Source organism: Helianthus annuus, chromosome 16, assembly GCF_002127325.2.
Source record: "Helianthus annuus cultivar XRQ/B chromosome 16, HanXRQr2.0-SUNRISE, whole genome shotgun sequence".
NCBI lineage: Eukaryota > Viridiplantae > Streptophyta > Magnoliopsida > Asterales > Asteraceae > Helianthus > Helianthus annuus.
In genome coordinates this window covers 154,324,218-154,348,212 of record NC_035448.2, presented here as the reverse complement: position 1 = coordinate 154,348,212, position 23,995 = coordinate 154,324,218, and the positions used below count along the sequence as shown (strand labels likewise).

The window sequence follows — 23,995 nt, the reverse complement described above, 5'->3', positions numbered from 1 at the left end:
TCTAAAGAGGCTCTAATTTACGGATTGCAACCAGTTTAATAATAGAATATATAGCTGGATGATTTGACTATTGGTGCATAATTTTAATTGACTGAGTCGTTATCATTTAAGTAGACTAAATCGTTAAACGAGGATTTTCAAGAAAAACTATGGTAAGCTCACAGAGGTTAGTTTTATCAATGAATTTTGCAAGATGATTTGAATATATATCTTCCTATACTAATAAACAAAAATCTTTTTTGGACACCTCATCTTATTTTCCTATTTATCTCTCATATTAAATAATAATAATAATTTAAAAAAAAAATACTAGATAAGAATAAATATTTAGATAAGGATAAACTTTTGTTTTTATTATGAGCATATTAAATAATAATAATAATAATTTTAAACAAAAAGTTAGATAAGAATATAAACGTTTATTTTTATTATGATCATAGTAAATAATAATAATAATAATAATAATAATAATAATAATAATCTATATCTATACTATATAATAAAAGAAACCTGATTTGGGACATATGTCATTCAATGAGGGCATCAATAATTTATTGATAAATTTTAAATTTTAAATTAAAAAGATTTAAAAATTATATTAGAACTAGGTTATTGCCCCGTGTAATACACGGGGTGAATCATAATTATAACGTGAAATAAAAAAATAAGTTCATAATATGATCTAAGTATATATAATATAGAGTAATATGCAGACCAAATACAAAATAAATATTGAAGTTTTTATAGCCATTCATAATAATATGATCTATTATTTGTTTTAGGATTTGTCATAGGAACTTCAAATTTTGTACCACTATTAATATTTATTGTGACATTTTCTTGTTCAAAGGTAATGTGTCTGATTTTATTTGATAATAGATTATTTTGACGGGTTACTTTCGCTATCATTAACATTAATATAAGGTATGCTCGTATTCAAAGCTATAAACCAATATGAATTGTACGAAATAATTACTTTTATCACAATTAGTAAGGAAACCAATAAAAACTATTGATAATGTAATATGTCTCATACCATTTGAAATGTCTGAAAAGGGACATGTAGACAAATAAAAGTAATGTAAATGAATAGACAACAACTAAATCAATAAAACCAATTAACTATAGTTGAGAAAATACTATGTATAGTGTAATATTTTACATGTACAATGGAACCATGAAACATATATATTAGTGAAAAAATAAAAATAAAGACATGAGACACCATACGACAACTAAGTAAATCTAAATTTAAAAAAAAAGTTATGACATTCCGAATGTGAAGATACCTTTTACAGACCTCTACATCTTAGTTACAATAGGAAAAAAAATATGTATGTTAAGATTTTACCTTGTTTTAAAACACATATATCTAACTTATCTAAAAAAACATAATGTTTTTTATGTGACACAGATAATATTTGATGTAATATATTGAATATTAAATAATGATTTTTTATATTCTTGACAAAATTTTAATTATCACAAAAATATAATTTGATTATAGAAGGGAAAGTAAAACTTACGAAATTGATTAAATAGTTACTAATTTTATGGGTTTTTTTTAATAATTTCAAATCAAAATTAAATCCATAAATAATAGATTAGATTTGAAACACATTTTAGACTTTAGATTTACAATCAAAATAAAATTCTAATATAATATTTAAATCTTTTTAATTTAAAATTTAAAATTTATCAATAAATTATTGATGCCCTCATTGAATGACACGTGTCTCAAATCAGATTTCTTTTATTATATAGTATAGATTTTATTTTGATTGTAAATATAAAGTCTAAAATGTGTTTTAGATATCTTTAATATTTGAACTGATTATCTAATTAATAGATACAAATCACTATTTTTCATAAAAAACTATTTACTTCATTTTATATCTCATAAACAATTTAAATATCTTCTATCCGATTTAATTTGAAGAGATAACAACGTAATTTTCATAAATTCTCAAATAGTTAATTTATACTATTAGCATATATAACAAATAAATCATTTAATTTGAGTTTTTTTAAGTTCGGGTCATTACAATATCTATATCTATACTATACAATAAAAGAAACCTGATTTGGGACACATGTTATTCAATGAGGGCATCAATAACTAGTTCTATACCCGTCCGGTGGACGGGCGTATTAATAGTATAATATAATAAGTATTTTATTATTTGTATTATAAAAGAAAACATTATTTGTTTAAAACAAAAAAAAAGATGTGTGAGTTTTCTAATCGAAATTGTTTCGTATGCTATGCCTTGAAAAACATAGCAAATAAAGGTTATTAACAATTTCAATATGCATTAATCATTGACTACTAAAACATAAAAACATAGACATGAAGATGAACGTACAATGTCAGTAACAATCATGTAAGCTAAATAACAACCATATGTTAAAGTTTCATGAAACACAAATGTACTCTACGAAGTAAATTTTTTTGGCTTCCGAAGTGATTTCCTAGGCCTTAGTCTCTCATGGGAGTCAGCTGCGACACGTTCATTAGTCGATGTGGTGGGAATGCTGGCATCATCAGTATTCACATCGCGCGTAGAGGTAGCAGAATTTAGTTCATCGTCGGTAGACACAATAGCCTGCACTTATCACAAAAACATTAGAATGAAAAAAAAATCAATAATATAGCTGTTGGCAAAACTTAACAAAATATACCGATGATATCGTCGTAATAGTTGAAACTGATGAAACCCGTGGTCCCCATAACGCTTCCTCTGCCATTTCCCACTCATCAGTTGTGATCCTTGATATAAACGCAGCGTCGTCAGCTTCAATATCTTCGGTAGTCTCTTCTGTAGGATGTGTACTTGTACCAATAGTAGATGTAATATTATCTTCAGCTACCGATGTCACATTCTCTCCAATGTATTTTGACGCTGTAAAGCGTTGAGAACAATGAGGTGGCACATTATATCTATCGACCTTAATCCTAAAAATGACACTTCTCGCACATAAAGTGTCAAGCAAATAATACTGAGCCCAAAAAGGATCATCAACACCCTATACAAAACACATAAATATTACTATGTCAGTATTAATATTAGTATGCAAGAAAGCGCACACACAAAATAAATAACACAAGAACACACATATATAATATACACACATACACATATACTTAGATATACATATATGCATATATAATCAAATGTTTGAAATAAATCTTAATAGTTAACCTCTGATAAACTCCTAACAACCAACTCTTCTGCGGTTATGTCAAGAAGAGCTACAGCAACATCGTCGAACAGAACACATGTCATCTCAACACCATTATCAAGCACACGAACAACCAATTTGTAACTGTGCAAACATCATTGTTAGAATGTTCGTAATATAAAAAAATTAGGAGAGTAAAGTATAGAAAATTACGCCTGGCGTGGGTTGGCAACATCTTTTTTACATGCTGGACAATAATAAGCAGCATCAACGAATTGGGTCTTCTTACGACACGTAGAACATCTAATATACTTCCAGTCATCCGTAAAATCAATATCAACTATTGTTGCAGCGATATTATACATTGTGCCCTACAATAAAAACAATTAAAAAATCAAAGAAATGAAATACAATAACAATTATTTGAATATATAGTTACAAAAACAATACCTCAGGAACCTCCTCTTCACGTAAGTAGCGATAAACATCAAAAACACTATTGACATGAAAGTCTTTTTTCATTTGTACGTTTGATTTGAACAAAACAGGCACCGGCAACCTAAAAAGGCATCATGTAAGTTGGGTTAGACATAATTAGTTTTTGAGTCATAAATGAGCATTAAGGTAATGAAGACTATACATATTCTTGAAGACGTCACAAATTGGAAGTGGCAGATTAATATATAAATGAGAAGAGACCGTTGACGTCAAGCATGGAGCACCTAGTAGAATAACAAACATACGTACATGAAGTATACATATAAGAAAAAACTATATAAACGTATTTTATTTTGTTAGATAAACATACCTTCAAACAATCTAACCTTGCAAGAGGTCAAAACGATGACAATTGTATTAGCGGCATGACGCCTCATATCCTCGTCACGATACTTAAGTGCGAGTTTGCCCCATAAAGAGACGGTGAGATCCTTGCCACTATATATTATTAAAACATAACCAGGGAGAAAATGAGAAATGATACATTAGTGGTACGTACATGAATAAATGTGTAAAGAACTTACAATTCATCACATAGAACGATTTGTCGTACTTCCCGGTTACATGATTGCACATCTTCCAACCCATTGTCAACATAACCCCACTCACGGAGAACACCGATCACATCTGCTTATAAAGAATATTTAGATATAACTATGTAAAGTAAAGAAAAAACAAAGTAAATTACCTGTTAGATATGTGTCGTTGTAAGCACGTGATCTAAGGACATTGAATGGAGTCAGCTCAAAAATATAACGTCTAAATGAACACGGCTGCACCATGGAAGGACTAATCGATGTATTTCTTGTAAACTCAACATAGCAATCCCGTCTCAATGGCCGATACCCCGTATTATATGCTTTAACAACAAATCGATGCAACCGATATACACAACCCTCATCCAAACGGTTACTAAAAAGATGCATCAGATGATAAGGAATTCTTGCATGAATTGAACAATCCTGAAAGAAAACAGCTTACATTATCTAAAAAGAAATTGTTTTGAAGTATTTGCGAGACAATGAAAATGCTCACTTACACGCTCATCTGAAAGAATGAGATCAAATGACAAAATGCGATTTGTTTTAGGATTGTACGATGTCCAAGAACGTGAGACCATTACAGTGACTTGCCACCTGTCAGTAACATCAGGCATCAACTCTGAAATGTAACGATAGCCCATGTGTAGACGATGTGAACCTAAACATATGAGAACAACAAATGGCGTTGATAAGTTTATAATTATAACAACTTAGCACATCTAATACAAGATAAAGAATTTTTGTAAACATATAAATTTAGCACACAACACAATATGTTACAGCATTTGGAATAGCGCATTATGCAAAGCATTGAATAATAAATGTCCACAAAAAGGAACGGAATTTGGTACCTTTTTCGAAATGTAAGTATTAGGAATTCTGTGTTTTCAATGAAGATCAATATTCAAAAAATTGCTCACACCGACTCATCTCTTGACATGAGAGGTAAGTTGTAAAATACTTCTTTATACACAACATTCCTTGTTAGATTGTTAGCGCACTTGCCATTATTGTCAATATAAAAGCGCAGTCCATCACGAGATGTAACACGGGAGGCAACAACATAAAGTTGGCCATGTGTAAATACAGGTTTTACCAAGTAAGCACAAACATGATTAAATGTCTGCCCTTGACTTTTATTGATAGTCATGGCAAAGCAAAGTTTAAAAGGAAACTGCCTTCTCCTAAGATGAAAAGGCCAACATGTTTCGGTTGGAGTCATATCGATTCTTCCAATAAAAGCTTTTTCTCCAACATGCGTACCCGTAATAATAATTGCCTCGATAACACGACGACTTATTTGACTAACCACCAACCGAGTACCATTACACAATCCTTTTTTCAAATTCAAGTTACGTAGTAAGATGATTGGTGCACCAACCTTTAACTTTAGTACATGATTCGGAATACCGGAAAATTGCAAAGTGTTAAGAAACTCGGTAGGATACATAGCCTGAATTTCGTCAAAGTTATTCGTACTTGGACAAATGGCATCAGCACTTAACAACTCGTGAATCTCGCCTGGCAACTTATCAAGAACATGCAGATTAATCTTATCAACCTCATCGTTAGTAGATGACAAAATACAACGCTCTTGTAGGTAGTCAATGTCATTAAATTTTTGTGATATGTCAGGGAAAGTATTAGATACTACTGCATCCATCGGATTATCTGAAACAGGGATCAAAAGATCACGAGGTATACGAATCCAAGTGCTCTCATCTTCCTCGTCAACAGAAATTGTACGAAGACGACCGGCCCCCATATCTAAAATCCATTTATTGAATTGTTGTTGTTTAATTAGAGCATCACTGCTAACACTTTGATGTCGCAAGCGCATATTAATTGTTAGACAAAACACCTTACACGCACCCCATATAGTTGAAGACTTATTTACAGATGAAGCGACAATCTCACTACGAGTAGCATGCGGAATTACTGGAAGAATTTGTCGAAAATCACCTCCAAGAACCACACACTTACCGCCAAAAACTCGACGGTCTGCATCATGGGTATGATGCCGACAAATATCTCTAAAAGTGCGGTCAACAGCTTCAAACGCATACCGGTGTTGTAATGGTGCCTCATCCCATATGATAAGTGCAGCATCATTAATAAGCTTGGCTAAATCCGACTCAACATCTATCAAGCAGCAAGAATCCTTATCAATATCTAAAGGAATCTTAAATCGAGAATGCGCGGTACGACCACCAGGTAGTAAAAGAGAAGCAATCCCAGAAGAGGCAACAGACAAAACGATCTCGCGGCGTGCACGGATGCAGGAAATGAGTGTCTTCCATAAATACGTTTTCCCTGTCCCTCCACTTCCAAAAACAAAGACAACGCCACCTGTCCCATTATTGACGGAATCAACTACATAATCAAATACCTCCTTCTGTTGTGCATTCAATCCATGAAGTAGATCGGAGAAAATTGCTTCTTCTTCTTGCATGTCGTATGTAAACTCAGCGGCCATCAATCGACTAACAACTCTATTCGTTAAACGAACTTGAGGTAGATTAGGAAAGTCAGCTAGACATTTACCATGACCAACTAAAATTCTGTCAATCTCAATTAAAGTCTCGTTGCAAATTTCCGTGTCCGTGAATACTATATTATCATTACCAAGTACTGTACGGCGCTTGTATGGAATATCTTCTGATAAGTAAGGTAGGCAATCAAAAAAAAATTGTCGTTGATCGCTAACGGTACAAAACAACAGAATCGAGACAAATAAATCACGAAGTTGATCCCCATACTGCCACTGATAAGCTTCACGTATTGAATCAAGCCACTCAACATCATCTCCTAATAAGCCTAACGCTTTGCAAGCAGACATATAAGTCGGATGCTCAACACCATCAACGGTACGGATATCTTTAAAGCTTAATGGTCCACGTACAACATTTAATAACATACGTAGGTAATACTTTTCACCCATAGAAGGACTCACATAATAAATGCGGCCAATACACTCCCCCCTTTGTCGTGGCATCCATTTCTTGTCCTTTTCATGCCATGTAAAATGTGTTGGAAACTCCACGTATGTGAATGAACGACCCCATGGGAACTTCTCATTCGCACGCATCCATTCAGTAAACTTTGACATGGCAGCCGTAGGACGTTGTGCAACATCCTGAAGCTGGTCATTATCATGAAAATAGACTCTTTGACATCCTTCTTCATGAAAAGGTAACCGTTCAACAGGAATGTCGCGGTACCTCATATTAAACTGAAAGAGCTTCCAACACGCTTCAGATGAGGAAATATATCGACAATTTAGGTATTCCTCGATCTCGTTTTCATTATGTAGTAAGGACTCAAATGATGTTCTATTTTGAGCACCTTCCAAAACCGCAGTTACACGATCAGGGCCTTTATTTATGTAACCAAAAAGGTATTTTACTAACATACCTTGATTACACCACTCAACGTTAATGTGGCAACCATATTTTACCAACAGATCACGGTTATAGGGGACTACAAACTGATTATCAAGCTTAATATCTTGAGATCCAACTTTAACCACTCTTGAATTGTTAGGCCTTTTATAACATGGCCATCCATCATTTCTGATGAATGTTTGGTCACAGTAAGTCTTTGGGTACCCTTTACCACATATACCATTATGCATACAAGAACTGGAAGGATTAAGCGTACCACATGGTCCGTGCATCATTTGTTTACGAACAACATCAAAGGCCATTGGGTCATCCAATTCCGAGGGAAGCTCAGCAGATATGTATTTATCAATATGTTGTACTGTACTAATCTTATCTTCCGAATGTAGGAAAAGCAAAATGTGACAATGCGGAAGTCCTCGTTTCTGAAACTCAATTTGGTATATAACTACAAAAAACACAGGAAAAAAAAATCTTACATTTAGGAAAGGAATATTGACTTAATTTGACGTATATAAAATTCAAATGGCAGTAACGAACCTGCTTTTGCTCGACCGAAAATATTCCTTTTCTTTATGTCTCTAATAAGTTCATCGAGTTTTATTTTAAACACACGTGAAACAATGTCAGGTCGGTCGGATGGTGTCATGCCAGGTGTTGTTGCATTAATGTGTCGTGTAATTTCTGGCCATTTTGGGTTGCATGTCATGGTGATAAATAGATCTGGAGCCCCGGCCCAACGACAAACTGCCATAGCATCTTGATATTGTTGGATCATGTATCTAGGCCCACCGGTGAATGTCGCTGGTAGGATAACACGTCGCCCAATTGACTCACAAGTTGATTCACCTTCAGCAACACGATCACATATACCGCTATACAAATCTGAACGGATGGTATTTTGGTTTCTTCTATACCAGTTTAAATCATTTTCAAGAACTTGAGCATAAGCATCCACTACATATGTCAGAAACAATCGACCACTTTTGTGCAATGTCTTAGCCTCATACCTCCTAACATGTAAACGGTAACCGTAGAATTCTCTTGACGAAACAGTTTTTCGCCTACCTGTTTCCATTGTATCACTTAGAGGAATATTTAGATGGAACCCATCTTCTCCGTATGGAAATAGCAAAGGATACTGCAGTGGCATAAAACTTGGGTGCAGTTCGGATATACGCTTTGCAGTGTAACCTTCACGTTCTTCGACAATAATATCACGTGAGTCAGTGGGATTTTCATCACCTGGGATCAATGCAGCTACTTCACAAGCAGTAGGCAAGTCATATTGTCTTTGTCCTCTGTTTCGTGTGCTGATCAGACGAAGTCTTAGAGGTTGCATTGATGCATCATTAAACCTTTCCCTTGCCATCCTAAACGCCTGCACTAATGCATTATTCTCATCAAGCATCTGCAGCAGGTCACTCACTAAGGTACGAAGTACTGCTTGGTCAGAATTTGCTGAAATACAATTTCGTAAAGCAAAAAAACGATTGTCAATCTCATTTTCCGTGTCATAAATATACAATTGTGCGAATCTTGGACGAGAATCGGGATGTGTAGGTAACAAAGTCCCAATTCTATGGTGGTTGTGTCCATTTAAACGATATGTATAAGGCCCACGTCCATCATTTAATTCCGTAGATATTTTCCCACCAGTCGAGGTAAATGAAAAAATCGAATTTAGAAGCTTGATATTTTCTCTAAACACCCTAGACCGTGGTTCACCGTTGTAATCAAGAAGGCTACGCAAAGGTTGAGGAGGATGTTGCAGGAGTGGTAATTTGACATTCCCTTCTCCACAACATAACGAAAAACTTGGAATTGGTGGAGATAGAGATTTTATAGTTCGTTCCGCATACCAAACCATTGCTCCACAATGCACACATGTATGGTCTGCATTTCCACAATCCCAGTACGATTGAATTTGTCCTATAAAATGAGTCAAGAGTAAGTAAAAAATCTCAATCTCATGTTACGTTTCATATTTATTATGTGTTGTGCAAGACCTTGGGGTCTATTCTCATCTTGATGGTCGTATGCTCGGGAAGTCACATGTTGTTGAGGAGTACGTATTCGTGCAGATGGCTGCAGAACCGTAGAAGTTGCGGAAGATTGTACAAGTGCATTTGTGGTACTAAAATAATGTACCACATTTCTATTGGTACTATCATCTGCACAGGAATCAAAAGGTAACTTGAGGGTGTTTTCAATGCAAAAGGTTTACATGTTCATCATTATCATGCAAACCCCGATTAGTAAAAAATGAGGGTTGGTAGTATTTTACAACGCATATAAAATAAAGGTTAAAAGTAAAGCCCACCGTAACGACGTTGTTTTGTAGCTGTAACCACAGGGGTCGGATTGGGAGGTCGTCCACGTAATCTAGGACGACCCCTACGACACCTACTTGTATTGCCTTCGCCACGAGCAAATGAAGTGGTAACATGAGAAGGTATTGGTGAGACTATCTCAGAATGACTAGACATAGGATGATCTCCATCAACACCGTCCATTACAAAATTCTAGTTTGGAGAAATAATCACAAGAATTCGTTAGAATGTAATACAAAGAGAACTCTGTTATTACCAATTACTAAGACATATGGTTTCGCTTATGATTTAGTGAATCATGTAAAGTGTCCATCAAAGGACTTCATTCTTCAATGCATAAGACTGCATAATCCATTTTATATACTTTAGGTGCAAAACAAAATAATAATACCCAAATAGAAAGTTAAACAAAATCTAAGCACAAATTAAAGGGTCTAATAAAATCAATAGCGAAGGGTACTAAGAAATGTGTATAAAATCAAAACACAAATACTAACGTGCAATAAAAAAAACTTCTGAAGCAAACGAAAACAATTCAAAACTGTTTCAACATGAACACGGACTCCAACGACGACAACCGAACATTCTAATATCACGCGCCTCGGGCATGTTTGGTTCAAACACGACCGTACTGAAATCCGTAGAGCGCAAAACATTCCCTAAAAGTGGAACAAAACACGTTTAAGTAAATAATACAACACATTAAATGAAAGTAATTAAAAAAATTAAAGAAATTATATATGTAATAACATACATTCGGGCTCACGAACCAACTTGACCCGAGATACATACAAAATAGATTTTCGTTTTATTTCCCTATAAGTTTTTAGAATATCAGTATGCCTCGTGTCGTATAAAGATATCCGCATTATGTGACCACTGTCAGAAATAATATTTTGTTAGAAAGCAAAAAAATCTTACTTACAAATACAAATACAAAACAATAAAAACATGTTTGAAAGTTTTGTAAGATAAAAACGTACGTCACGTCTTGAAGAAGAATAACAAAATGAAAATGATCCTTTATGCGCTCACCCGTGACAATTCTCCCTACCACATCTATAACGAACATAATTCTTTTTATATTATGTATTAAAAAAGAAGCATAATATACGAATATACGTGTAATGAACAACTTATACGTACCGATCATTAGTTTAACTGATCTCCTATCATGCATTAGAGTTTTGATAGAGGGCACTAACGGATAAAGACGAAACCCTCTTGGGACATGGCTCAAAAATGGAATAAGTTTAGTATATTCATTAATTACGATCTTGAAGTCACCAAAAACCAAGATGTGCCTTTCATGTGTTGGCCACTCTTTGTATTCGAAGTTTTCAATTTGGAAATGACTTAGTACAAACATGTTGCCAACCAAATTCATGTCATTGTAAAAGTGCATTAAAGATGCTGGGATGAATGTGGCTACTTTTTTTCTCTGAAATATGAAGAGATTTTTAGTGATTTAAGTAACAAATAAATTTTTATTTAAAAAGAAAGAAAAATGGCACTTACGGCTTGATCGAGAAAGATAACCAATAATTTGTTTTCACCGGTGATAGACAAAACAAACTCGACCCAAACGAAGGTAACGGTATACCAAACTCCGTATTGTGTGAGAGATGAAAAATAGTCAACAATGGAATGCACGCCCATTATCAATTAGACCTACAACTCTAATGTTATATGACAAAAACAAATATCGAATGCGTTGTTAGAAAAGGGGTTTAAACATATATTGTTTTATTATTTAAAGATATATTGTTTTAATATATAAAATTTATTTATTCAACCCGTGTAATACACGGGGTTATAACCTAGTATTATAATTATAGTAGTTGAAGATATTGATTTAAAAATTTCAAAATTATACGAATTCAACATACATTATCACATTCTATTTCATTGAAGTTCAGCTCAAGTTCAATTCATTAACATATTATTTTATTAAAAAAATAATTTAATCCCTTTAAGAAACATAATTTAATCCTTTAAGAATTATATTTATCATGTTTGGGCTTATTATTCAAATTAAGGTCAAATGGGCTCATAATTCTTTTTCTAAACAAATAAGTTGGAGGTGTTATAGTGGGCTTTGGGGCTTTGGTCTGCTACACATATATATGGGTGCTCCGAAACCCTAACATCTTTTTCTACAAACCTCATTCCAAATTTTGCCCTAGTTCAAGATGCGCACACCTCCAACAAAACCTCACAAGCCTCCGCCTAATCAGAACTCCAAAATCTCGCCGGAAATCAAATCTTCATCATCTCGGTCGTTTTCAGTCATTCAGATCTAGGATTTACGGAGATGCCGCAAGGGAAATGGTTGTGGTGTGGTTAAACCTTCAAGGCGAAGATACCACAGCTCCAGATTCTTAAAGTTTGCAAGGTCAGTTCTTAAAGTTTTAATATGTATCATGTGATTTATCTATTTCTGTTGTGATGTACACATATAGTGATTTGTTACTGTTTTTATTCATATTTGGGTAATCAGTACTAATTTTTGTCGTGTGTTTGATGAACGATTCTATGTAAAGTGTGTATGTTGTTCATGATTATTTTCCATTTATCAATGTTGTACGAGCTAGGGTTTTCGTGTTCATCAGATCTGATGTACGGCCTTAAGGATTTCCCTAAGAGTATTCCCTAAGGGATTCATACTCTTTGGGTTTTCGAGTTCATCAGATCAGATCTGTTCTTTAATTATATATTTAAAAAAATTTCTAGCTCTTATCTTCATCTTTAAGAAAAAAAATATATTTTAAAATTATTTTTCTTCTAAAAAATTAAAGTATTAGTCAAATCTCTATCCATATAGGGAGGAGATCTGGGCTCTTAAAGGACATGACCTCAAACAGTATCTACTAAACTTTTGATTGTAGTTATGAGAGTAAAACTTCATAACAAATCAATCCTTTTTTGTGAGCGAAATTCTGGAATTATATCATTGTATATACATAATGGAAAATTTTAAATCATGAAAAGCTATGAATGGTTTATTTTCTTGAGCATGATGTGTTCATAATTGGTTCGACATCTGACCAAACGAATATTTATCAAGATCTAAAAAGTTCACATTCTACCGTTTTCGGGTAGTGTAATGGGTGCAAGTCCCAAATTAGGAGACGCGTGAAGAATTTCTTATGTCCTTATTTAGAATAACTTTTATTTGTTTAAAACTTTACATGCCAAGATTTAGAATTGGATGAGCTAAACATTCTATTACGTAGAAGGTATAGTTTACTAAAACTTTATTTGATTAACCATGTTTGCAGAAGATGATACTTACAAGAGCTTTTAAACTTAAATAGATGTCCAACATATTGGGAAGAAAGACTTCAGAATGAAAGAGTGAAAGAATTCGACAGGCAAAAGAACACGGGGAATCCTAGTCCCGGGCATTTCTAGGTATCTAAATGCAGTTTTTTATAAGCCCTTGAATAAATAGCACCAGCAGTAAATATTGAGAAATATTGGTTTTTAATTTATTCAGATTGGTGATTTCAATTTTTTTGCACTACTTTGTACATACAGACAAGCTAAATCTTTATGTTGTGTTAATGATCCAGTTTGTAATCTTGACAATGCGCAATACTCTTGTTGAAAAAAAATTACAGTTTACAAATTAAAAAAAAGTCATTATTATTACAATAGTTCAAAATATCAATAACTGTTTTTTAATGTTTTATGTGTGTGTAAGGGATGAGCATATGCCACCGAATATCGATGCCATACCGATCCCATACCGATCCCGATCCCGAAATACCGATACCGATTTTTTTCGGTATCCCATACGGTATCCACTTTTAGGCGTTTTCGGTATCGGTACAGTACGGTATCGGTATAATACCGATACCGACCCTCAAAATACCGATACCGTACCGTACCGATACCGAACCAACATGTTTCGGTATCGGTACGGTACCTAGTTTGGGTGAAATTCGGGATCGGTATTAGGCGGTATCGGTATCGGTTCGGTATTGGATACCGCTTTGCTCATCCCTACTGTATAATGCTGAAATACTCTTCTAATATTTGATTCATAACGTTATGTAAATCAGCTTGCCGGAATTCTAAAAAATCTTAAAAATTCAAAAAAATCTTAAAAAATACAAAAAATTCTAAAAAAATCTTAAAAAATACAAAAAATTCTAAAAAAATCCTTAGTTAATATCGTTTTGTGTGTTTTCAGGGGCAGTGATTGGAAATCCGGTGGTAGCCGCCAGCTCGAGACACTACCAGACTTAAGTTCAAGGCTGAAGACCGTCTCTTGATTCAATCTTTTTACAGCAATAACAGTTCCTGTGCCGGGTTTGGCTGCGGTAAGTGCCTGCTCACAAAATTTGATTCATACTCTTCTAATGTACGATGCTTTATTTCCTTAAAACTTTACATGCCGAGATTTAGAATACGTTTTTGACGAAAAATGACCGCTTATTTCTTTAGTACTCACGTGCAAAAATTTGTTTGATATTTTTTTATTTCGCTTCAGTGACACAAGAACAAAGAGACAATGCTTTCCTTGAAGCTCTTAGACACAACTATGGGAAGTCTCCTAATGAGAGTAAGTTTACATGATTCCTAAGACAAATTTTAGTGAAATTAATGTGCCATGGACACGTTTAACTACACTTTATTTTGCATAATCAAGTTCATAAAAATATATAAGATAAATTGTATATTTTGGGGACTTAATTTACGTAAAAGTATTTGGAATTTTGCATTTGGTTTGAAAAGGTAAAGATTTTCGTTGTAAAAATCAATGACGAAATACTCTTCTAATATTTGTTCTTTAATTATATATTGAAAATGATTCATCTGATGAACACGAAAACCCAAAGAGTATGAATCCCTTAGAAATCCTTAAGGCCGTACACCAGATCTGGTATTTAAAAAAAAGGTCGGATGGGTAATGGGTCAAGATGGATTTGGGTTGGGATGGGTTTAGGTTAATACAGGTTTGGGTAAAGATGAGATGAAAAAACAATAAAAAAATAAAATAAAATAAAATAAAAAATATAAAAAAATCAAAAAATCAAAAACTCAAAAATTATAAAAATCAATAAAAATTCTAAAAAATCATAAAAATTCTAAAAAATCTTAAAAAATACAAAAAATTCTAAAAAAAATCCATAATTAATATCGTTTTGTGTGTTTTCAGGGGCGGTGATTGGAAATCCGGTGGTAGTCGCCAGCTCGAGACACTACCAGACTTAGTTCAAGGCTGAGTTGCCCGTAAATTCAAGGCTACATATCCTAGAGGTATCCAGTTTGGCTCAAATTTTTAAACTTTATAATTTTTTTCCAAAATATAATTTAATATAATATGCTTAAAAGATGTGGGATTCAACGCTGGACTCTTTTATATAAACATAAAAGAACCTAATCCTTAAGGCCGTACATCAGATCTAGTATTTAAAAAAAAGGTCGGATGGGTAATGGGTCAAGATGGATTTGGGTTGGGATGGGTTTAGGTTAATACAGGTTTGGGTAAAGATGAGATGAAAAAACAATAAAAAATAAAATAAAATAAAAAAAATAAAAAATAAAAAATTCAAAAAGTCAAAAATTATAAAAAATCAATAAAAATTCTAAAAAATCTTAAAAAATACAAAAAATTCTAAAAAAAAATCCATAATTAATATCGTTTTGGGTGTTTTCAGGGGCGGTGATTGGAAATCCGGTGGTAGTCGCCAGCTCGAGACACTACCAGACTTAAGTTCAAGGCTGAGTTGCCCGTAAATTCAAGGCTACATATCCTAGAGGTATCCAGTTTGGCTCAAATTTTTAAACTTTATAATTTTTTTCCAAAATATAATTTAATATAATATGCTTAAAAGATGTGGGATTCAACGCTGGACTCTTTTATATAAACATAAAAGAACCTAATCCTTAAGGCCGTACATCAGATCTGGTATTTAAAAAAAAAGGTTGGATGGGTAATGGGTCAAGATGGATTTGGGTTGGGATGGGTTTAGGTTAATACAGGTTTGGGTAAAGATGAGATGAAAAAACAATAAAAAAATAAAATAAAATAAAAAAATAAAAAATAAAAAATTCAAAAAGTCAAAAATTATAAAAAATCAATAAAAATTCTAAAAAATCTTAAAAATTCTAAAAAATCTTAAAAAATACAAAAAATTCTAAAAAAATCCATAATTAATATCGTTTTGTGTGTTTTCAGGGGCGGTGATTGGAAATCCGGTGGTAGCCGCCAGCTCGAGACACTACCAGACTTAAGTTCAAGGCTGAGTTGCCCGTAAATTCAAAACTACATATCCTAGAGGTATCCAGTTTGGCTCAAATTTTTAAACTTTATAATTTTTTTCCGAAATATAATTTAATATGATATGCTTAAAAGATGTGGGATTCAACGCTGGACTCTTTTATATAAACATAAAAGAACCTAATCCTTAAGGCCGTACATCAGATCTGGTATTTAAAAAAAAGGTTGGATGGGTAATGGGTCAAGATGGATTTGGGTTGGGATGGGTTTAGGTTAATACAGGTTTGGGTATAGATGAGATGAAAAAAACAATAAAAAAATAAAATAAAATAAAAAAATAAAAAATTCAAAAAGTCAAAAATTATAAAAAATCAATAAAAATTCTAAAAAATCTAAAAAATTCTAAAAAGCTTAACAAATACAAAAAATTCTAAAAAATCCATAATTAATATCGTTTTGTGTGTTTTCAGGGGCGGTGATTGGAAATCCGGTGGTAGCCGCCAGCTCGAGACACTACCAGACTTAAGTTCAAGGCTGAGTTGCCCGTAAATTCAAGGCTACATATCCTAGAGGTATCCAGTTTGGCTCAAATTTTTAAACTTTATAATTTTTTTCCGAAATATAATTTAATATAATATGCTTAAAAGATGTGGGATTCAACGCTGGACTCTTTTATATAAACATAAAAGAACCTAAGCAAGAAATAAAACACTTATGTATTTAGAACACATAATCAATAAAATAGAGAAGATTTAAATATATATATATATATATATATATGTATCTAAAACACATAAGTAGACATTAAAAAGAGAAGCTTTACCTGCGTTTAAAGAGAACGTAGGAAGAACGTAGGAATCTTTATATACCTGTAATCCTGAATTAAAGTCAGCATTAGAAATGTCAATGTATCTAAAACACATAAACAATAAAAATTAGAAGCTTTACTAACCGTGGATTTATGATTTGGGATGTGCATGAATGTAAAAGGAAAAAATTTAACAGTGAAGCTATATTTAAAGTCTTCAATCAGAGCAGTTATCAATCAGAGCAGTTATAATTACTTACAAGAGCAGTTATAATAAGTTTTTTTTTTTTACAAAAATCAGACGTGGGTTACAATATGGTTACAATTCATTTATTTATAGTTATTTATAAAAAATAAAACTTAAACATAACTCTTTTGTGATATTTGTTTAACAACTTTTTATACATATAATAGTTTACTTTTTTATAAATTGACAAAACATATATATAATTCTGTTTTTTTAGCTGATAAAACTGTATAATACAAATATTAATAATCTTAAAAATATTAGTAATGTTATAATAATTTTAATATTGTTAATAATATTATATAAATTATATAAATTGTCAGTAATAACAATAATAATTTTAAAACTGATAATAGTTATATTAATAATAATATTAACAAAACACCTTAAAACTAATAATATAATTATTTAATTTAATTTAGGCTGATTATCTATAGACTATATAGGTGTAGGCAAACCTAAAACTAATATAATAAATATAGTGTTTTTTTCTTATAAAAATGAAATGTTGGTAATATTTTCTTATAAAAATGAAATTTTGTTAATATATTAATAATTAATAATTACTAATAATAACATTAAATTACTAATATTTTTTTTAAAACAGTTAATAATATTAATAAAACTACGACTATATGTAATGATAATAATAATATGAATAATTGGTTTACCCCACTCTTCCACTCTCTCACTTCCTAAAATTTAGGTTTAAAAAAACGTTAGATATTTTAATATGATTTCTGTTTTTTTTTTCCTTCTTTCTAAACTTGACCTAAACGTATCTATAAAAAAATTTTATTCATAATTGTTTTATTCAAAACAGAAATCGTTATACTGTAATAATAATAACATGATACATGATAGTAGTTATTTTTTAATAGGAGTATTGTACTAATATCATTAATTATTATATTAGTATCACTATTACACTAACATAACTTATATGAATCAGAGATGCAAAATTTAAATCATCTGGATTAACTTAAAACTCAGTAAACATGGTTTGAAGTAAAGCTAAAAACAAAAAATAACATAGCAAATGGTTATCAAAACTAAAGCTTTAGACGGAATCGACTTGAACAACTCGTCCACGGGTGCGTATTTCAACTCGTGGAATTTTAGATTTCTTCCAGAAACTGTCCATTGAATCTGCAGTATCATCCATCTCATCATCGGGTTGTGGATCATCTTCGGAAGCTCCATCATCGCTGCTGACATTGATAACCTCTTCCCAATTCCAGGTGGCAAGAGACTCCAACCTTTTGTTTAGCTTGTCACACTTCCGTTTCTAAGATAACAACAATTTAAAAAAATAATGTGGACATAAGAAATAAAATATATAACACTGCTGTAATTCAGATTTACCTGCTCACTGATTTCACGTAGAATTTCTGAAGCGGTTGGGCTTGACTCTCCATCACTCTTTATTATCTCAACACTTTTTATAGGTTTCTACAAAATCAATGTGCCTTATTAGATATCACTTATACAGATTTTTACAAAATAAACATGAATTTTGAATATGTTTACTTACATGTGATTCGAGGTGTTGCTGCTCGTCGGCTTCTGGATCAAACTTTTTAACTTGGCAATTCGCCTCCATCTTAAATAGAAAAGATAAAAAAACATTATAAAGTAGAAATGGTAGGTAAATATGTAGAACTGAAAAAAATTTACATTTAAATATGTTTACTTACAGGTAGTTCAAGGTGTTGCTGCTCCTCTTTGGTTTTGGGATCAAGTTTTTCAACTCGGTAAGTCGCCTCCGTCTTAAAATACAAAAGATAAAATTATTGTAAGGTATAAAGGTTTAAATGGTAGTAGGAAAATGTGCAGAACTGACTTACGTTTGGCTGCATTTCTTTTTTGATAATAAGCTTCATTCAGAGAGCAATTTTGAGAGATAGAATGGTTTATTTTTTAAGGTATGTGAATGTTTATATAGATGCTTTTAGGGACAGATTTAAAATAACCACCTACCCATGATCTACAAAATAACTTCTACCCATGTTTTTTTTTGTGTTTTTTGGAAGTTTTAAAACTAATTTAAGGTGAAAACTGTCCAATTCGAGAATGTTATTTAATTTTTAGAAACTGCAGTCTTTGTAAAATAACTGTTGTTTATATAAATTTTATAATTTAAAACTTGTATTTAGGCTCTATATTTTTAAGGTGACAATAAAATAAATCTTTTTTTTAATTTACAGTAATTATTTATGAGTTACTCATGTTTACATTTTTTAGAAAGTATAATCTGTTGCATCAATTTTATAGGCAGCCGTTTAGATTTGCTTATGATATATGTTTTTTTGGGTAGAATTTAACCAAAATATTATGCACCTTCACTTCAAAATTATTAGAATTAACTTAAAATTTTCATGTAGCTGATTTTTTTGCAGGTATCATTGCATGGGACCAAGGCAAATGCAACATTGGAACCTCAATCATACAACCCGTCTGTAACCTCTACTTCTAGAAGGAATATAGTAATTTATAAGGATATTTTATTTAATTTTGTTAAGTTATTGAAAGCAGTTATTTATGTCAAGTTATTGAAATTAGATCGTGGCATGAATTTCAGTTCAAAAACTAAATGGGATATTGGGATTTTAAAAAGTTATTGAAATTAGAACGTGGGTTGGCTTTCAAAAAAAAAAAAACAAAAAGCTAGAACATGTCCCTGGAATTTCGGCTGAGCAGGTCAAAAGGAATTGCAGAAAAAACCTCCCCGTTTTTTTCTGATTTATGACGGTCATGATTAAATGTTAGGTTGATCCAACGATGCAGATTAGTTATGTTCCCCTTTGACTTTAAGGGGAACATAAGAATATAGAATTTATTGATAAATTTTAAATTCTAAATTAAAAAGATTTAAATATTATATTAGAATTTTATTTTGATTGTAAATATAAAGTCTAAAATGTGTTTTAAATCTAATCTATAATTTATGGATTTAATTTTGATTTTAAATTATTAAACAAAAACCCATAAAATTAGTAACTATTAAGTTTTACTTTCCCTTCTAGAATTAAATTAGATTTTGTGATAATTAAAGTTTTGTCAAGAATATAAAAAATCATTATTTAATATTCAATATATTACATCAAATATTTAGAATTAAACTCCACTTCATTCTAAATACTAGGTATGTTTTTTTACTCTTCATATGCTATGCATATTATCTATGTCACATAGAAAACATTATGTATTTTTAGATAAGTTAGATACATGTGTTTTAAAACAAGGTAAACTCTTAACATACATATTTTTTCCAATTGTAACTAAGATGTAGAGGTCTGTGAAATGTATCTTCACATTCGGAATGTCATAACTTTTTTTTTAAATTTAGATTTACTTAGTTGTCGTATGGTGTCTCATGTCTTTATTTTTATTTTTCCACTTATATATATGTTTCATTGGTTCAATTGTACATGTAAAGTATTACACTATACATAGTATTTTCTCAACTATAGCTAATTGGTTTTATTGATTCAATTTTTGTCTATTCATTTACATTACTTTTATCTGTCTAGAAGTCCCTTTTCGGACCTTTCAAATGGTATGGGACATATTACATTATCAGTAGTTTTTATTGGTTTCCTTACTAATTGTGATAAAAGTAATTATTTCGTACAATTCATATTGGTTTATAGCTTTGAATACGAGTATATCTTATATTAATGTTAATGATAGCGAAAGTGAGGAAACTATATTTGGATGGTAGAAAATATAATATTATGCCAACATTAACCGTCAGAATAATCTATTATCAGATACAATCAGACACGTTACCTTTGAACAAGAAAATGTCACAATAAATATTAGTAGTGGTACAAAATTTTAATTTCCTATGACAAATCCTAAAACAAATAACAGATCATATTATTATGATTGGCTATACAAACTTCAATATTTATTTCGTATTTGGTCTGCATATTACTCTATATTATATATACTTAGATCATATTATGAACATATTTTTTTTATTTCACATTATAATTATGATTCACCCCGTGTATTACACGGGGCAATAACCTAGTTTTTAGTGAAATGAAAATATACAAAGTTGGGTATCTATAACTGTCACGGCCTGGGCGAAGGGAAAAAATAGGCCCTCAAGGGATTATCACCCCTTTCCCCGCTCCCTCTTTAATTTTTCAGACTATCAGCCTTTGTGATTTTTAAATGAGTTTATATTTTAAAACATTATATTTGGTTTAATTTGGTTTAACTGGGTTAAATAGGAATTAAATTTATGTGTTTGGGCCTAAACTAAATATGATAAGTTAATGGGTTTTATAACATATTGAGCTTTAACTTTTGAATTTAATTATATGCTTTGTTTACAAAAGTTTATATAATTCAAACAAATCCATTCACGTTGCAAGTACACATTAAAAAATTCATTCCTTGATTTTGCAAGTACACATTAAAAAATTCATCCGTTGATTATAAAATTTTAACAAATACAACAAAAAAAAACATACAGATTAAATAATAAATGCCGTGATACAGTTAAATTCATACGAATTAAATAAAAATCACTTGTGAGGTAAAGATCCCAAATGTTCATCAACAACTTTGGCATGGGGAAGACTTTTACCCGTCGGCTAGTCCTGGGCGCGCGTATAGACTTAATCAACCACAAACCACGGTCACCTAACGCTTATTCTCATTGTAAAACAAAAGAAAAAACAAGTGTTGGTTACGCAGATCAATCAATGTAGCCGGTAAGGCATAAAAACAAGTATCAGATACTATATAACACATAAAAGAAATTACTGAATACCAATATTGCCTGGTAACTTCACCCGGCACAATAAGTAAATCATGATTGTGCAACTCTTTCTTGCATAAAAACATATGCACTAATTATATATTTTCTAAGCTGTATTTCCGGCCGAGAGCATTTATCCTAGCAATTTCATACGCTTCATCAAGCCTCTCCTGGTCAGTTCTTGAATCATCAACCTGATCCCCACTACTTTCATCACATACTTGACGATTCACACACTCCAAATGTGTCCCAAAGTCACATTCCTTGCAGTAATAAGTCCAGTGATCTTTATGCACAACGCGACTACACACGTCACAAAAGAATGTGTACTCTTCTCCCATCAACGGGGCCTCGTAAAACAGCTTTAGCACATGTTCATGATCATCGCGCTTTACTGTTTCGCTCAAGTTCGCGCACTTAACATGCAGATCATGTTCACAGATTGAACAATGGTAGTTAAAGCCAGAACCATCTTTATAGCATGCATTGCAAGTAAACCTACCATTTTGGTTCTTGTATAGCGATGAGGAGAGAAGGGTAAGAGGGTGGGCTGGATGAGATTTGTGTTGGATCTCTTTCTCTAGATTGAAACAAGATTCATCAAGTTGAAAGCTACAGTTTTGTTCGGCACATGCATAGCCTTTGCCGATTAAGGTTTCTTGACATCCTGAGCAAGTTATGTTCTTTTTTCCATGTTTTATGTTTACTAAAACCAAACCATGTGGGTGGCTAAAATGTTTGATACCTGGAGTTGTTGTCTTGTTTTTACCGGATTCGCCATAGTGAGGTGGTTGTGAATTCGGAGCAGTAGGTGGAACAGATGCGAAAGGGGTATGTAGATGTTGCGGTATGGATGAATTATGTGCACTTGTGGGAACACTAGTAAAACTTTGAGGTATATGTGCATTTTGTGCACTAGTGACCAGATTTTGAGCACTAGTAGGAACAAATGTCGAAACATTTTGAGCCATGTAAGAGTCTTGGGTGACATTTATCGGATACTGAGCAGGAACTGGAATTGGGGTCGGAATTGGAATTGTGGTCGGAATTGGAATTGGGGCCGGAACAGAAAAGGTTGATACATTTTGAGCCATGTAAGGGTCTTGGGTCATGCTTATTGAATATTGAGCAGGAACTGGAATTGGAGTTGGAGTCGGAATTGGAGTTGGAATTGGAATTGGCGTCGGAAATGAAATGGAGGGGACATTAGGGACCGTTGGAGCTACTGCTTGGTCTGGATAAGATACATGATGTGGTTGAGGACTAGTGACTGGATGTTGATGAGAATTTGTAGCATCAGAAATGGAATAAGCACATTGGACATGAAGATCAAAATCGCAATCGGAACAGGAATAGGAGAAACCGGTTCCAATGACTTTGCATGAATTGCAATAGAAGGAGTTGGAAGGGTAAGTAGGGTAAGGTAACAAGTTAAGGGGGTGTTGAGGGTGCGACGGATGTTTCCGTGAGCGAGTTGCATGAAAACATTGCTCATGTAAATAGAAATTGCATTGCCAACAAATGTATATGGTCTTCGTCGCCGAAGAGTTGCAACCGGAGCATGAGACCTCAGCACCTTCAGGCATCTCATGCATCAATAGATTGTGGTTGTGGCTGAAGTGCTTGATCCCGGACGCCATAGATCAATCCTCGATCTAGCCTTTGGGGGGGGGGGGGGGATAACTATATATTTTGTTCAGTTAGAAGTGAAATTATACATATACAAGGATACTGGTAGAATGGGAAATAGAATTGGAATAGGATGGGGACTTGGTCAAGAACCACAACTATGGCTTGTTATATTCTTTGGTTGACTTCATTTTTTAATACTCTTTTGATAGCTGGATTGCTGACTTTTGGGCAATTATTAGAGTAAAGTCAACTGATTTTTGTTAAGTTAACTAACCCTTGCATTATGTTTTCATTCTTTAAGAACCCCTACCTTAGTTATTATTGGTATGAGAACATGTTATA

At 32.5% G+C, this 23,995-nt stretch overlaps 3 protein-coding genes and 1 long non-coding RNA gene across 4 annotated transcripts; 1 reads left to right on the top strand and 3 right to left on the bottom strand.

The window, feature by feature from the left end:
- Nucleotides 1–2,435: 2,435 nt before the first annotated feature.
- Nucleotides 2,436–4,864, bottom strand: LOC110919869 (replication protein A 70 kDa DNA-binding subunit D-like). The gene is made up of 10 exons (XM_022164116.1): nucleotides 4,721–4,864; nucleotides 4,370–4,643; nucleotides 4,206–4,308; nucleotides 3,992–4,119; nucleotides 3,824–3,905; nucleotides 3,634–3,742; nucleotides 3,397–3,554; nucleotides 3,204–3,327; nucleotides 2,683–3,027; nucleotides 2,436–2,606 (listed from the first exon to the last, which is right to left on the bottom strand). The coding sequence occupies exons 1-10, from the start codon at nucleotides 4,862–4,864 to the stop codon at nucleotides 2,436–2,438; spliced, it is 1,638 nt and encodes a 545-aa protein (XP_022019808.1).
- A 275-nt stretch (nucleotides 4,865–5,139) lies between these two features.
- Nucleotides 5,140–10,140, bottom strand: LOC110919870. The gene is made up of 3 exons (XM_022164118.1): nucleotides 10,044–10,140; nucleotides 8,165–9,085; nucleotides 5,140–8,072 (listed from the first exon to the last, which is right to left on the bottom strand). The coding sequence occupies exons 1-3, from the start codon at nucleotides 10,138–10,140 to the stop codon at nucleotides 5,140–5,142; spliced, it is 3,951 nt and encodes a 1,316-aa protein (XP_022019810.1).
- A 1,840-nt stretch (nucleotides 10,141–11,980) lies between these two features.
- On the top strand, nucleotides 11,981–16,761 carry LOC110915539. The gene is made up of 6 exons (XR_002579021.2): nucleotides 11,981–12,352; nucleotides 13,239–13,371; nucleotides 14,156–14,285; nucleotides 14,456–14,527; nucleotides 16,148–16,249; nucleotides 16,660–16,761. It is a non-coding gene; the product is annotated as an uncharacterized LOC110915539 (long non-coding RNA).
- Nucleotides 16,762–21,673: 4,912 nt separating this feature from the next.
- LOC110915531 lies at nucleotides 21,674–23,688 on the bottom strand. The gene has a single exon (XM_022160251.2). It carries the CDS (start codon nucleotides 23,659–23,661, stop codon nucleotides 22,117–22,119), a length of 1,545 nt encoding a protein of 514 aa, XP_022015943.1. The 5' UTR covers nucleotides 23,662–23,688; the 3' UTR covers nucleotides 21,674–22,116.
- Nucleotides 23,689–23,995: the final 307 nt, after the last annotated feature.

Coding starts and splice junctions, on each gene's coding strand:
- LOC110915531 (XM_022160251.2), bottom strand. CDS start 23,661: ATGGCGTCCGGGATCAAGCACTTCAGCCACAACCACAATCTATTGATG.
- LOC110919870 (XM_022164118.1), bottom strand. CDS start 10,140: ATGGACGGTGTTGATGGAGATCATCCTATGTCTAGTCATTCTGAGATA. Junction 9,086..10,043: donor TTCATTTGCTCGTGGCGAAG/GCAATACAAGTA, acceptor ATTGTATTTCAG/CAAATTCTGACCAAGCAGTA. Junction 8,073..8,164: donor TTTCGGTCGAGCAAAAGCAG/GTTCGTTACTGC, acceptor TGTTTTTTGTAG/TTATATACCAAATTGAGTTT.
- LOC110919869 (XM_022164116.1), bottom strand. CDS start 4,864: ATGGGCTATCGTTACATTTCAGAGTTGATGCCTGATGTTACTGACAGG. Junction 3,328..3,396: donor GTTGCCAACCCACGCCAGGC/GTAATTTTCTAT, acceptor ATGTTTGCACAG/TTACAAATTGGTTGTTCGTG. Junction 2,607..2,682: donor CTATTACGACGATATCATCG/GTATATTTTGTT, acceptor TGATAAGTGCAG/GCTATTGTGTCTACCGACGA.